General features: G+C 43.3%; 1 protein-coding gene across 1 annotated transcript in view; it reads right to left on the bottom strand.

Moving 5' to 3' along the window:
- Positions 1-14,202, bottom strand: part of LOC130120407 (immunoglobulin lambda-1 light chain-like) — a 46,650-nt gene extending 32,448 nt beyond the window's left edge. Inside the window, exon 1 of the mRNA XM_056288946.1 lies at positions 14,133-14,202. Coding sequence (XP_056144921.1) covers positions 14,133-14,202 — 70 coding nt within the window. The remainder of the gene's footprint in view (positions 1-14,132) is intronic.
- Between the last annotated feature and the right edge of the window lie 709 nt (positions 14,203-14,911).

Raw genomic sequence — 14,911 nt, 5'->3', positions numbered from 1 at the left:
TTGGTTTGTCTACTTGTGGGTCTTCAGATGGTTGTAGAGGCAGATCTGCGATCCACATACTTTGGTGCAGTGTGGACAGGGGAAAGTGGTTGGTGGTTGGTGGTGGTGGTGGGTGAGTCTTGTTCTCTGTCTCCTTGTGGTGCTGTGGTTTTTTCTCTGCAGCACAGTGGAGCTCCATTTCATGACATGCAGCTACCTCCTGCACGGATTTCTTCCAGGAGCATCTATCCAGTGCAATGTCTTCCCAGGTGCTCGATGTGATGGTGAATTTCTTCAGACTGGGCTTGATATTGTCCTTGAAACGGTTTTTTTGTTTTGCCTGCCGGGAGCTCACTGACCTTCCTTCAGCTGTGGTACAGGATCTCTTTGGGGAGACGTGTGTTGGACATGCGGATGACACGGCCTGTCCATCAGAGTTGGTGCTGCATTATAGTGGTGGTGATGCTAGTCATGTTGGCTTCTTCCAGAACACTGATGTTGGTGCGTCTGTCCTTCCAGCTGATCCTCAGCATCTTTCATAAGGATCTTTGGCGGTATTGTTCCAGGACTCTCAGGTGCCTGCTGTAGGTGGTCCATGACTCTCCTTCATACAGCAGGGTGGGGGGAACCACCCCTCTGTAGACCAGGAGTTTTGTTTGGGCCTTTAGGTCTCGGTCTTCAAAGACTCTTACTGAGTCTGGCATAAGCACCACTGACACAACTCAGGAGATGGTTGACCTCAGACTCGATGTCAGTTTATGAGGAGAGAAGGCTGCCGAAGTAGGAGAAGTGATCAACGTCTTCAATAAACACATACATACGTATCTCTGTTAAAAGAGTTGTGAGTACACATTTTAATGCGAGCACAAAAACATATACTACACTATGCACTTATGTGTTCCGGATGATGCTGGAATGTCCGAAATTTCAACTTCTTACTGGAAAAATGGGGTCGTCTGGTCCTTTAAGTTGAAGTGTGAAACTCAGAGCGTTTCTTTTCAGTCTGTAGGTCACCAAGATGCACTTATTAGAGCTCAGCAAGGCTGTATAGCATAATAGTACACAGCATTATTCACAATGTCTTCTCTTAAATACATATAATTTTGATTTTCAACATTGAATGGTCTCAAACTTTATGAAAAATAAAAACTGTATGTTAAATGGCCAAACACAAGTTTGAAATATTAATTTACAACACAGCTGATACATTTATTTGGTAATGGGCCAGTTTACATTGCCAAATATTACTGACATAATGCCAGCCATATTAACGTCAAGTCTCTTGTGGGTGTCCATATTTGTCCCCTGTTATTTCCAGTCTGGCCACTGGGAGGTGCAGCACTTCTTTTTGTGCCCGACCAGCTAGAATTTCTGACGTCTGACATCAAGTGGAACACAACTTAACTGTTTCAACACAGTTTAGAAACAAAAAAGGTACCATGATGCAACAGCACGTGTGTCCATGCCCCTGTCTTAGACCTAGACTGTCTAGACTTAGACTGAAATGGATGATCCACTGTGACGACCCCTAACAGGAGCAGCCAAAAGTAGTAGCAGTAGTATTAGCAGCAGTAGTAGTAGTAGTAGTAGTAGTAGCAGTAGTAGTAGTAGTAGTAGTAGTAGAAGTATTAGTATTGGTAGTAGTAGTAGTAGTAGCAGTAGCAGTAGTAGTAGTAGTAGTAGTAGTAGTAGTAGCAGTAGCAGTAGTAGTAGTAGTAGAAGTATTAGTAGTAGTAGTAGTAGCAGTAGTAGTAGTAGCAGTAGTAGTAGTAGTAGTAGTAGTAGCAGTAGCAGTAGTATTAGTAGTAGTAGTAGCAGCAGCAGTAGTAGTAGTAGAAGTATTAGTATTACTATTATAGTAGTATTAGCATTAGTAGTAGTAGTAGTAGTAGTAGCAGTAGTAGTAGTAGAAGTATTAGTATTAGTAGTAATAGTAGTAGTAGTAGGAGCAGTAGGAGCAGTAGTAGTAGTAGTAGTAGTAGTAGTAGTAGTAGTAGTAGTAGACTGTAGCTTCAGTTAGCACCCAGTCTTGTTCTCGCCTGTTTGTTTCTTATTGGTGCACAGATCTTCTCAGACAATACTTGATTTGGGATTAAGTTCATCTCTGGACACAACAATCAGGAATGTTAGACAATAGCAACTGATTTCAGGGAGGTTATTTGTATATGTGGCGCCATCCTGTGCTTTACCTGTGCCCCCGTCCAGAGGGTTACTGGTTGTGACAGGAAGGGTATCCAGCGTGAGTTTTGTCAAATCGTTTTGCTGATTAAAAAAAAATGAAATAAATAATAACAATAATAATGATAAAACATTTTATCTGTGGGCACCTTACAGAACACAGTAAAAAACAAGCAGCACTGTATCAGACAGCAGAGCATCAAAACAAAGCAGGTAGACAATAAGAAGTTAACACAACAGATAAGTATAACATCATCATCTGCACCAAACTCAATGAAGCGTGGATCAGACTGAATATGCCAGTTTGAAAAGGTGCGTTTTGTGATGAGATTTGAAGGTTGAAAGGGAGTCAGTCTTGTGACTGTCTTGTGGGAGAGAGGTCCATAGGCGGGGGGCAGAATGACTGAAGGCTCTAGACCCCATGGTAGTCAAGCGGGCCAAAGTTGCAGTGAGTTAGAGAGCAGAAGAGGATCTGAGAGTGTGGGAGGGCGTGTGGATATGAAGGAGTTCAGAAAGATACGAAGGAGCTAGGTTATTAAGGCACTTAAAGGTGAGGACAAGACCAGACCGGATCTGTCAAGGCCTGGGTTAACAACGGCCTCCATTGATGCTGCACCCAGTTTCCATCAGTACGATGGAAACTGTAAAATCCACTGTGGTGACCCCTGAGAAACAGGAAACAAGCTGAAAGACAAACAAGAAGATCTGCATATGTAGGGGAGCTTGTATTTGGACATAAATGAAAAACCCTGAGAGAAGTTTTTTTTTTCTTCCGAGTTCATCATGAACTGGATTTGTGTTCCAGTGTGTGAACGGTATAATCTGAATATCATGAAATCAAAGCATGACAATTTCACATAACTTCTCAAGGTGTTACGAAGTGTTATAGAGTGTTCTTAATCCAAGATCATTTCTTCTTCATCTAACTTGGCATTAGTCACAGAAGGTGGTGGTGACTACTGTAATAAGTGGCTGGAGCACACACAAGACGGTGTGTCCTCACAGGACATGATATACACATCTGCTACTAACAGCAGTCTCACCAGGAAGCTCATTTGCATAGAGAGGACACTTCTTCTTTGAAGGACATGCTTCAGTGCTCATGAAACCTTTATAACTCTGCAAGTCCAAAGCAAAGCCACCAACACTTGTTCATTGTGACAGCAAAGGTAAAAACCATGTGTTGGAGCAGCATTTTCATCCTGACATGTGCTGCCTTTATTCAAGGTAAGACCGGCAGAGATGATTCACTGTCTTCCTTGTTTTCCTCATCTCAACTTTTCCTCTCCTGAAAGAACTTTCTCTGATCTCACCAGTTTGTGTTTCCCCACCTGCACATTGTTTCTACCAAGTCCCTGTTTGTGTTTTACACTGTTGAGTTTCAGTTAAAACAACACCTGAAAAAAGGAATTCTATGTGTTTATGTGATGTAATGAGTAACACATCTGTCCTTTCACAGAGATTTCCAGATGTACATGTGAGACAATGAAGGCCTTCACTTTCAGTCTGTTTGTGCGTTTCTGTTTTCAGGATCAAGCAGTCAGGTCACTGTGACTCAGACTCCTTCAATGAAAGCTGCCAATGTAGGAGGATCAGTCAGTCTGGCATGCAAACTGAGTCAACCTGTTAATACTGTTTGTGGTAGTGGCAGGAGTCCCTGTTTCTGCTGGTACCAACAGAAACCTGGAGAAACTCCTAAACTCCTCATTTATAACGCAAACACTCTTCAGTCAGGAACTCCATCGAGGTTTAGTGGCAGTGGGTCTGGGACTGACTTCACCCTGACCATCAGTGGAGTCCAGGCTGAGGATACAGCAGTTTACTACTGTCAGAGTTACCACTATATCAATAGTCAGCGGGTGTTCACACGGTGATAGAGAGCCGTACAAAAACCTCCCTCTGTTTCACAGTGACTGATCTGCCAGCTGGGACATACGGTAAGCTCTATAACAACAACATCACCATTAATAACAATAATAGTAATAATAATAATAATAATAATAATAAAAATATAATTATAGTAATACGTTGTTCTTGGTCTTCTTCTAATATATGGTATTAGTTGCATTGTCTGTTTTTCTATTCTATTATTGTTATTGCATTACTGCTTTCATACATATGTAGCCGGGTGGTAAATCTGTTAAATATGTTAAATGATTTTCCACTTAAATTTAGTATAGTTTAACTGTTAATATATGTAATTGTTACACTGTCAAGCCATGTAAAATGTCATTTGATGTATTTAAATTGTGAGGCAGATTATGAGTGTATTTTTATAGTTTTGGTTGTCATTGCATGTTTTTGACCAGTAAGTGGCAGTGGCGGACTTTTATTGTAACTCCGTGCAAGTTATCCAAGTGCATCTTGGGTATTCTTTCTTTTTTTTCTTGTGTGGAGCGCCTGAAGATTGCGGTGTGACGGTGCTCTGACTCCGTAGTAAGTAGGGGTAAATATCTTGTGAAATATACCTGTAACATTATTCCAAACAATATTGTATGTCGGTAATTTGACAAGATGGTTTGATTTAGACGCTACTGGAGTTGATGTTCGGTGATTTTGGGCGCGAGCCGTCGACCGCTGTTCGCCATTGCAGGCATGACAAGGTAATGTTGGCGTGAATAAAGCCACACCATGCCATTGTATTTGGGATGTAAAGGTTTTATATGCATTTTAATTCTGTTTAAAGGTAACTGACAGAGTGAGAAGTTGCGCGATCTTCAGGAAGTTCCACATGTCTTTGTTAAACCCTGTTTAACGTACATAGTCCACTGCCGTATTTTGCACCGTATTTTGTATTTATTATTTCCCTTTTTAAAATCTTTTCTGTTAAACTTGCCACATCTGTGAACATTTATGAGCTGTTTGCTCGAAAGACACAGGAATGTATGCACTCAGTAAAACGATCTGCATTCGAAGGTTCAAACAATAAAATTAAAGCTACAAGAACCCCGGAAGTAATTGTGTCCTGTGTGGTATCTAATTCCACGGGCTACATAATTTTGGTACCAGGAGTGGGGTGTAGCTAAAACATTTTTTTTAAATTGGCAACAGAGTGGCTTTTTTTTACTTAAAAAAAAAAATACGGCAGTGGTGAAGATTGCTGGTGACGTCCGTTGGTGTTGAGTCTGAAGCCATCCTGCTGTGGAGGTGGTGACCAGCGAGAGACGACGTGAGGGCATCTAAGAGGTTCTGGTGCTTCCTGTTTCACACGACTCAGCCGTACCAGCGCAGAGGACTCCAGCGCTAACTTCAGCTACAAAGACCAAGATCCAGCAAGGCTCCAAGTTAAAGACTGTCCTTGTAGTATCCTTGAACCAGGTTTTGAACTAAATATCCTCATTTATACTGGACTGAGTAAAGATTAATATATCATTATGTCTAGTGATTCTGGTGATGAAGGGAGTTCACGTAATGATAATGGCCACACCTCAGGTGGCATAATGGGTATAGGTGAAGGTGCTACAAAAGAAATGCAGACCACCATGCAAGAGCTTGCCAGACTGCGAGATGAGCTCACCAGGTTAAATGGTGAAGCAAGGGCTCAGAGAGCAAGTGATAACAGTGCACCCACACGTTCATACATCTATGTTCCAAGAGAACGCCAGATCCAAGCATTTAGTGGGGAGTGTGGTACAGACAGGAGATCTGTCGAAGAGTTTATTGAAGAGGTTGAAAGGGTTTTAAGATACAGAGAGCAAACAACAGAAGAACAATGTGACTATATACTATCTCTATTGCGTGGCCCTGCATTGGAAGAGGTGCGACTATGCATGAGGGGTCAGTCAGTGGGGCCCAGTGATTTATACTCTTACCTGAGCAATGCATTTGGGGAAAAGCGCAGTTCCACACAGCTTTTGCAGACCTTTTACAACCGTAACCAAACTGATGGAGAAGACCTCCGTGACTACTCCCATGCACTATCCCAGATTTTGAGCTCTGTAGTGAAACAGTCCACAGATGTAATACCTAATGAGAAAACTGTGCTCAGAGACCGGTTTATTGAGGGTTTAAGAGAAGCAGCACTCAGGCGTGAACTCAGGAAAATGGTTAGGGACAAACCAGAGAGCAGTCCTCTAGATGTGAGGAACGAGGCCCTCCTGTGGGAGATGGAGGACAGCAGGTCTCATCGTCCCAGGGTCATAAAGAGCAACCAAGTTACATCAGAGGTTCCGGAAACCCAGTGCTCTATTATTAAAACAAACAATGACCAAGGTATTGCATTAAATGATGTTCGGAGAGCAGTAGCCCATCAAGAAAAACAGCTAGCAGAGTTAGGCAAAACACTCGCTGATCTAGCCTTTGCTGTAGGTGAACTGAGTAAGCGCAGCACTCAACAGACATTCCTAGAGCCCAAGCCACGACCTAGACCCCAGCCAAAGTTCACACCAGATGGTCAGCCTATCTGTTTCAAGTGTAGAGGCATAGGTCACATTGCAAGAAAATGCTCACAGGCCAGAGGGGGTCAAGGGGACGCAACACCTAGTTCTTATGTAGTGCAGGAAAACTCGCACCCTCAGTTGTCATGAGCCACACAACTCGAGGGGAGGAAGCTGGCTCACCAAAAGAGACTCCAGACAGAAGCAGGATCTTAGAGCGTGCAGTCGGAGAATGTAAAACTGTTGAGGTGAAACTACGAGGTGTTACAGTGTCCTGCTTACTTGACACTGGTAGCCAGGTCAGTACAATTTCTGAGAGTTTTTTCAGGGAACACCTGACAGTGAAAGGCGAAGACATTCACCCGGCATTTGAGTGGTTAAAGATCACTGCAGCTAATGGATTAGACATACCCTATATGGGCTATGTGGAGCTTGATGTAGAAGCCATGGGTCTGACTATCCCAGAGCGAGGTTTTCTGATAGTTAAAGATTCTGAACACTCTTCCTCTGTTCCAGGTCTAATAGGGATGAACATTGTCAAAAAATGCAGAGAGCTAGTACACACTGAGTTTGACACCACACTGCAAGAGAGGTTTGACTCAAACTGGAGAGAGGCTTTTAATCATCTTCATGCAGTACATGCAACAGACAGACTCTCTTTCGCTAGGGTAGCTGGTAAGGATGTAGTCCATATACCTGCTTCATCTGCTGCTACAGTTATGGCTAGGGGACTCAGGACTGTGAGTGAGGATGGTTCTTTTTTGTTGCTGGAGTCTGTGGGTGTCCCCGTTCCTGGAGGTTTGGTTGTTGTGCCTACTTTGGTTTCATCGGGCAATCACATTTTTCCAGTCCGAGTCATGAACATGTCTGATGAAGATATCTGGCTAGGGCCACGGACTAGGCTAGGGGTTTTGACTCAGGTAGACTGTGTGAAAAGTGATGAGCTTTGTGAGGTACAGTTCCAGAGAATCTCAGCAGACACTGAACAAGTGAGTATCAGTGAACACCCCGAAACACCGACAGATGTGCAGGAAATTTTCGGCAAGCTCAATTTTTGTGGTAGCCCAGAACAGCAAGCACAGCTGACTTTGTTACTGGAGAAGTACTCTTTTGTGTTTGCAACAGAAGATGAAGATCTAGGCCACACTGACAAAGTACAACATGAGATCCATCTGACAGATGACATACCTGTAACACAGCCATACAGACGAATCCCACCCACACAGTACAGTGAAGTCAGGGAACATATTGGCAAGCTGCTTAAAAAAGGGGTCATTCAAGAAAGCTCTAGTGCTTATGCTTCGCCCATAGTACTAGTGAGAAAGGCAGATGGTAGTCTGAGGCTATGTGTCGATTACAGGAAACTCAACTCAAACACAAGACGTGATGCATTCCCGCTCCCGAGAATTGATGAGAGTTTTGATGCGCTGAGAGGGGCAAAGTTCTTTTCGACCATAGATCTGGCGAGCGGATACCACCAGGTAGCTATGCATGAGAGAGATCGGACTAAGACTGCATTTACTACACCGTTTGGTCTGTATGAGTACGTGAGAATGCCTTTTGGTGTTTGTAACGGTCCAGCTACATTTCAGAGACTTATGCAAGTTACTATGAATGATCTCATTTTTCAGATACTCCTGGTCTACCTAGATGACATCTTGGTTTTTTCAGAGACATTTGAGCAGCATTTGGAGAGACTTGAGACTGTGTTTAAGAGACTGGCAGAGACGGGCCTTAAGGTGAAGTTGCAGAAGTGTGCTTTTCTACAACAGTCAGTAAAGTTTTTGGGTCATCAGGTGTCAGCAGAAGGTATAGGAACTGACCCCTCCAAGGTCTCTGCTGTTAAGAACTGGAAGGTCCCAACCACTGCCAAAGAGCTGCAGTCGTTCTTGGGTTTCTGTAGTTACTACAGGAGATTCATTCGAGGCTTCTCACAGATTGCCGGGCCACTGCATGACCTAGTCAACAAATGTTCAGGTGTGAAAAAAACAGGGAAAGTAGGTCACCAGTTTTGTAATATGTGGACACCAGAGTGTGACCCTTCCTTTGAGCAGTTAAAGGAAAAACTTACCTCTGCTCCCATTTTGGGTTTTGCCGATTTCACACAACCATTTGTAGTTGAGACAGATGCTAGTCAGCATGGATTAGGCGCTGTATTGTGTCAGCAGCAAGGTGACACCAGACGTGTCCTAGCATATGCTAGCCGCAGACTACGCCAGGCTGAGAAGAATGACCGAAATTATAGTAGCATGAAGTTGGAGTTACTTGCCTTAAAATGGGCAGTTGCTGAAAAATTCAGGGGTTACTTGCTTGGTTCAAAGTTTGTTGTCCTGACTGATAAAAATCCCCTCTGCCACCTCAAGACAGCCAAGTTAGGTGCTATAGAGCAGAGGTGGGTAGCGCAACTGTCTGTTTTTGATTTCGAGGTTAAGTACCGTCCTGGTTGCAGTAATGCCGCCGCAGATGCTCTCTCTAGGCAGGAGTTTGCAGGGGAGCCTGAAACAGACCCTGACTCGGATTTTGACGACTGTATCACTGTGTGTAACCTGATTGAGCGAGGAACAGTTCTGGATCCTGGTCTTGTCTCTAGAGGTCTGGAGTGTTACAAAGTGAGACAGATCCGTGCTGGGGAGTCGAGGTCTGGTGAGACAGGTACTAAACAGGGCAACACCCCCACACTGCCAGGTTATACCAGAGAGGAGCTGGTAGGTTTTCAGGCCGGTGACCCCACCCTAAAAGAGTTTAGGGCATTTTGGGATCGGGGGAGGAGGCCATGTCCCAGAGAGAGAGCAGCCCTGTCTAGTCAAGTGAAAAGATTGTTGAAACAATGGAGATGCATACAACAACGAGAAGGGTTGTTGTACAGGGTTATCACAGACCCACGTCATGGAGAAGTGTGGCAGTTACTCGTGCCTAGTTGTTTGAGGGACCAAGTTCTAGAAAATGTACATAACAACATGGGACATCAGGGCATAGAGCGCACTGTAAACTTGCTAAGAGGGAGGTGTTTTTGGGTAGGGCTATGCGAGGATGTGGAAAGCTGGGTTAAAAACTGCGAGCGGTGCATTTTGACCAAGATGCCTCAGCCAAAAATCCATGCTCCAGTTCAGGCATTCCTGGCCTCCCGACCTCTAGAAGTGGTGGCTGTTGATTTTACAGTGTTGGAGGCAGCTTCAGATGGCCGTGAAAATGTCCTTGTTGTGACCGATGTGTTTACAAAGTTCACACAAGCGTATGCTACCAAAGACCAGAAGGCTGACACTACAGCTAAAGTTTTGCTCAGGGAGTGGTTCATGAAATATGGGGTCCCAGAGAGACTGCACTCAGACCAAGGTCGAAATTTCGAGAGTGAAATTATAGCAGAGCTGTGCAAACTCTATGGGGTTAAAAAGACACGGACAACTCCCTACAGGCCACAGGGAAACGGTCAGTGTGAAAGATACAATCGCACACTCCATGACTTGTTAAGGACACTCCCACCAGAGAAAAAAAAGCGTTGGCCAGAGCATCTGTCTGAAGTAGTATATGCCTATAATGTCACTCCTCATTCCACCACAGGGTACTCGCCTTATTATTTGCTTTTCGGGGTACAGCCACATCTCCCAGTAGATGCTTTATTAGGGCGTGAGTGTGTGTCAGACAGGAAACAGGATTGGTTGTCTGTTCATCAGGAGAGACTCCGACAGGCACATGAGAGAGCCAGAGAGTACTCAGAGCAGAAGGCAGCTGAGAGGATCTCACTGCAAAATGAGAAGGTGTATTGTCCTCCTGTGGACATTGGTCAGTTGGTTTTCCTACGTCACAGACCCCCAGGTAGACATAAGATTCAGGACACATGGACCTCAACAGTCTACAAGGTAGTTGACATCCAGGGTACCACACACACTGTTGAACCTTTTGAGGGAGGTCCCATTAAAAGAGTTCATAGGTCAGAGTTGCGACCTTGTGCGAAACCAGTTCCCAAACCAAGAACTAGAACTAGGTTACAGACCACTACACAGCCTGTAGCTGAGGATGAGCCTGAGTCACCTGAGGCTGATTTTGTTATTGTTGAGGAAGTCATCCCTCGCCGGCTTGTGCAAGTACCTAACCTGCCTCTTGCAGCAGAAAGTGTTAGTTTACCTGTGACAGCACCCACAGATGAGAGTGACGGTGAAGGACCTGAGGAAGGTTATTCAGATATGAGAAATTGTGGCACAGAAACAGAATGTGTTAATGATGTGCATCCAAACGTTAGCGACAGTGACTTGCCCATTATTGAAAACAGGGACAGGCCCGCACTAACAGAGGATGCTGGTGGAGCAGGACGTAGAACCTATGCACCTAAACCTGCCATTAGGAAAAGCAAGCGGGAAATGGCTGGATCTCATTCAAACCCATTTCATCTGCCAAAGTCAGCCTGTAATGCAGTCTCAGTCAGCACAGACATGGTCTCTAAGGTTTTGACAAGCCTGGGTGCTGCTCTCTTTGAAAAGGCCTTGCAGGGAGTATTTGAGTCAGTTCATGTTTCGTAGTCACCGAGGACGTTGACTATATTTGCAGGGGAGTATGTAGCCGGGTGGTAAATCTGTTAAATATGTTAAATGATTTTCCACTTAAATTTAGTATAGTTTAACTGTTAATATATGTAATTGTTACACTGTCAAGCCATGTAAAATGTCATTTGATGTATTTAAATTGTGAGGCAGATTATGAGTGTATTTTTATAGTTTTGGTTGTCATTGCATGTTTTTGACCAGTAAGTGGCAGTGGCGGACTTTTATTGTAACTCCGTGCAAGTTATCCAAGTGCATCTTGGGTATTCTTTCTTTTTTTTCTTGTGTGGAGCGCCTGAAGATTGCGGTGTGACGGTGCTCTGACTCCGTAGTAAGTAAGGGTAAATATCTTGTGAAATATACCTGTAACATTATTCCAAACAATATTGTATGTCGGTAATTTGACAAGATGGTTTGATTTAGACGCTACTGGAGTTGATGTTCGGTGATTTTGGGCGCGAGCCGTCGACCGCTGTTCGCCATTGCAGGCATGACAAGGTAATGTTGGCGTGAATAAAGCCACACCATGCCATTGTATTTGGGATGTAAAGGTTTTATATGCATTTTAATTCTGTTTAAAGGTAACTGACAGAGTGAGAAGTTGCGCGATCTTCAGGAAGTTCCACATGTCTTTGTTAAACCCTGTTTAACGTACATAGTCCACTGCCGTATTTTGCACCGTATTTTGTATTTATTATTTCCCTTTTTAAAATCTTTTCTGTTAAACTTGCCACATCTGTGAACATTTATGAGCTGTTTGCTCGAAAGACACAGGAATGTATGCACTCAGTAAAACGATCTGCATTCGAAGGTTCAAACAATAAAATTAAAGCTACAAGAACCCCGGAAGTAATTGTGTCCTGTGTGGTATCTAATTCCACGGGCTACACATATAACAAATATTAAACATTCTTTTCAAATTTCTCAGTTTTGTCAGTGTTTCTCTTTTGTTGTCCTCACATCTGTATACATCCTATGATCACACAAAAAGTACCATTTCAATAAAATGGAAAGAAAATCCTACATGACATGAAAGTGTGAGATTTACTTTGAACAATTACTGAATCCCCCAACCTCTGAAACCAGAGTTTAGCCTCCTCAGAAAAGGGACAAAATAAATGTGGTCATCCATTGATAAAAGTCGGTGCTTCACACAAACTATGTTTAGAAAACTGCTGATTTCAGAGTTTTCAGTCACGTTGCCTTGTTGTTTGAGAGCAATGTAAAGAATTATGATTTTAACCAAATATAACCTGATGCACCAACATGTTTAATGATGTGTTCACCTACATGGTGCAATAATTAAAATCAATCGATCATTAATGGTGTGATTATTACCTTCTTTAAATAAATTAACATAAAACTGCCACAACAAGTATGTAAGTAAGAATTTGCCACTTAAAATATTTTCGTTGGTTTTGTGTACAAATTAATCTCCTATTGACATGTCGAGTAGATTTTTTTTCTATCAAGTTATATGTTTATTTAGTGGTAATTATAAAACGTATAATCAAATTCAAAATTAAAATAATTCCTTGAAAAGTTAAAACTTACAATATATTTTGTTCAGTTTTGAAAGCACAATTTTTACTTAACAACATTGAGAATTTGCTGCCCAAATATCTTTTCAAAATATAATCCTGAAATTTATTTAATGTTTAATAAAAGCAGTCATATTTTAGAATGACCTAATTTTTCTTTTGGTTTTTATCATTTGTCAATGTTGTGTCCAATTTTAACATTTCTGGTGTTAAAACTATTTGGTTGTATGTGTAGTGAGAAAGGGTCTCAATCCCAAGGGAAATGTTTTTTGGAAGAAACAGAAAACACTGGAAATAATTAACAATAACAATAATAATAATAATAACAACAATAACAATAATAATAATAATGGGGGTACGGGGTACCGGGACAGTTGCTACAAGCCATCCGGTCCTTGTATAACCAAAGTGAGAGCTGTGTCTGCATTCTCGGCACAAAGTCAAACAGGTTTTCAGTGGGTGTCGGACTCCGCCAAGGTTGTCCCTTGTCTCCGATTCTGCTTGTGATATTCATCGACAAGATCTCAAGGCGCAGCCAAGGTGAGGAGTGTGTCCGTTTGGGAACCTCAGAATTGCATCTCTGCTCTTAGCGGATGATGTGGTTTTGTTGGCTTCATCAGAACGTGACCTCCAGCGAGCACTGGGGCGGTTTGCAGCGGAGTGTGAAATGGCCGGGATGAGAGTCAGCAACTCCAAGTCTGAGGCCATGGTCCTCTACCGGAAAATGGTGGATTGCTTCCTCCGGGTTGGGGATGAGTTTTTGTCTCAAGTGAAGGAGTTCAAGTATCTCGGGGTCTTGTTCACGAGTGAGGGCAGGATGGAGCGGGAGATTGACAGGCGGATTGGTGCAGCATCAGCAGTAATGTCGACGTTGTACCGGACCGTTGTGGTGAAGAAGGAGCTGAGCCGGAAGGCAAAGCTCTCAATTTACCAGTCAATCTTCGTTCCAAGCCTCACCTATGGTCATGAGCTGAAATGAGTTTCCTCCGTAGGGTGTCTGGGCTCAGCCTTAGAGATAGGGTGAGGAGCTCGGACATCCGGAGGGAGCTCAGAGTAGAGCCGCTGCTCCTTTGCGTCGAAATGAGCCAGTGGAGGTGGTTCAGGCATCTGATTAGGATGCCTCCTGGGCGCCTTCCTTTGGAGGTTTACTGGGTACTGCCAACTGGGAGGAGATCCCGGGGTAGACCCAGAACTCGCTGGAGGGACTTCATGTCCAATCTGGCCTGGGAACGTGTTGAGTTAACGTTAGCCATCCTACAGCGAATTAATTGTCTTGCCAAGACATAAACATAAAGTGTGCCATTCAGGCGGAAAATGACACACACCCACACTGTGCTCTTTCGTTCGAACAAGAGAAGAAGAATATCTATTTGACACATGTGCAGATCTATATATACAATACGGGTCCTCAGAGGACCAAAAGCTGGTCATTGACAATGCGTGGATGAGACTGCATTAGATCACATGTTCAACACACCCACTCAGGCTCATCTTTATAGCAGTGTCAAAATAAATAATGTCACCCATGATCCCATACACCAGTAGACTGTTTTTCAGAGACACAATTCTCTGCTGCGTTCTGTTCAAAACCATTTTCTACCAGGTGATCATCAAATAGCTTATTCCAATTACGTCCAGATTGCTTTAGACCATACAAAGACTTGTTGAGTTTACATACTAAATGTTCATTAGTTTTAGACTTTACTTCAAATCCCTCAGGTTGCTCGATGTAAACCTCACAATCTATTGGAGCGTGTAAATAAGCTGTTTTGACATCCATTTGGTGGAGCACAAGGTCATCCTGTGTGGCTTTCTGTATGAGAATCCTCACTGAGGTCATGCTAGTGGTCGGAGAGAAGGTCTCCTTGTAATCTATACCTTCTACCTGGCTGTACCCCTTTGCTACATATCTAGCTTTGAAAGTCTCAGGTTGGTCAGGGCTTTCTTTGACAGCAAAAACCCAACGCTCCCCCACTGCTCTTTTTCCCTTTTTACAGTGGACACAGGGTGAAGGTGTCATTCTCTTTTAATGAGGTAAATTCGTCCTCCATTGCTTTGACCCACTTCTGAGATCTTTCAGAGCTAATAGCCTCTGTATATGTTTTGGGTACATCATAGACAGCTCTATAGAAATAATCCACCTCCTGTTCATCTTCAATATGTTCAGTCTTACACTGATAGTCCCTAAGATATGCTGGTGGTCTTCTACTTCTGTCTGGGTAGCGGCGTGTGCCCCCACTATCACCTTGAACCCTAGGTGATGTGCCACTTTCACCCCTTGCCTCTGTAGGCGCTGTCTGAC

This window comes from Lampris incognitus, chromosome 11 (genome assembly GCF_029633865.1).
Source record: "Lampris incognitus isolate fLamInc1 chromosome 11, fLamInc1.hap2, whole genome shotgun sequence".
NCBI classification, from domain to species: domain Eukaryota; kingdom Metazoa; phylum Chordata; class Actinopteri; order Lampriformes; family Lampridae; genus Lampris; species Lampris incognitus.
Note: the sequence above shows the minus strand (reverse complement) of the source record. Positions and strands in the feature narration are given on the sequence as shown.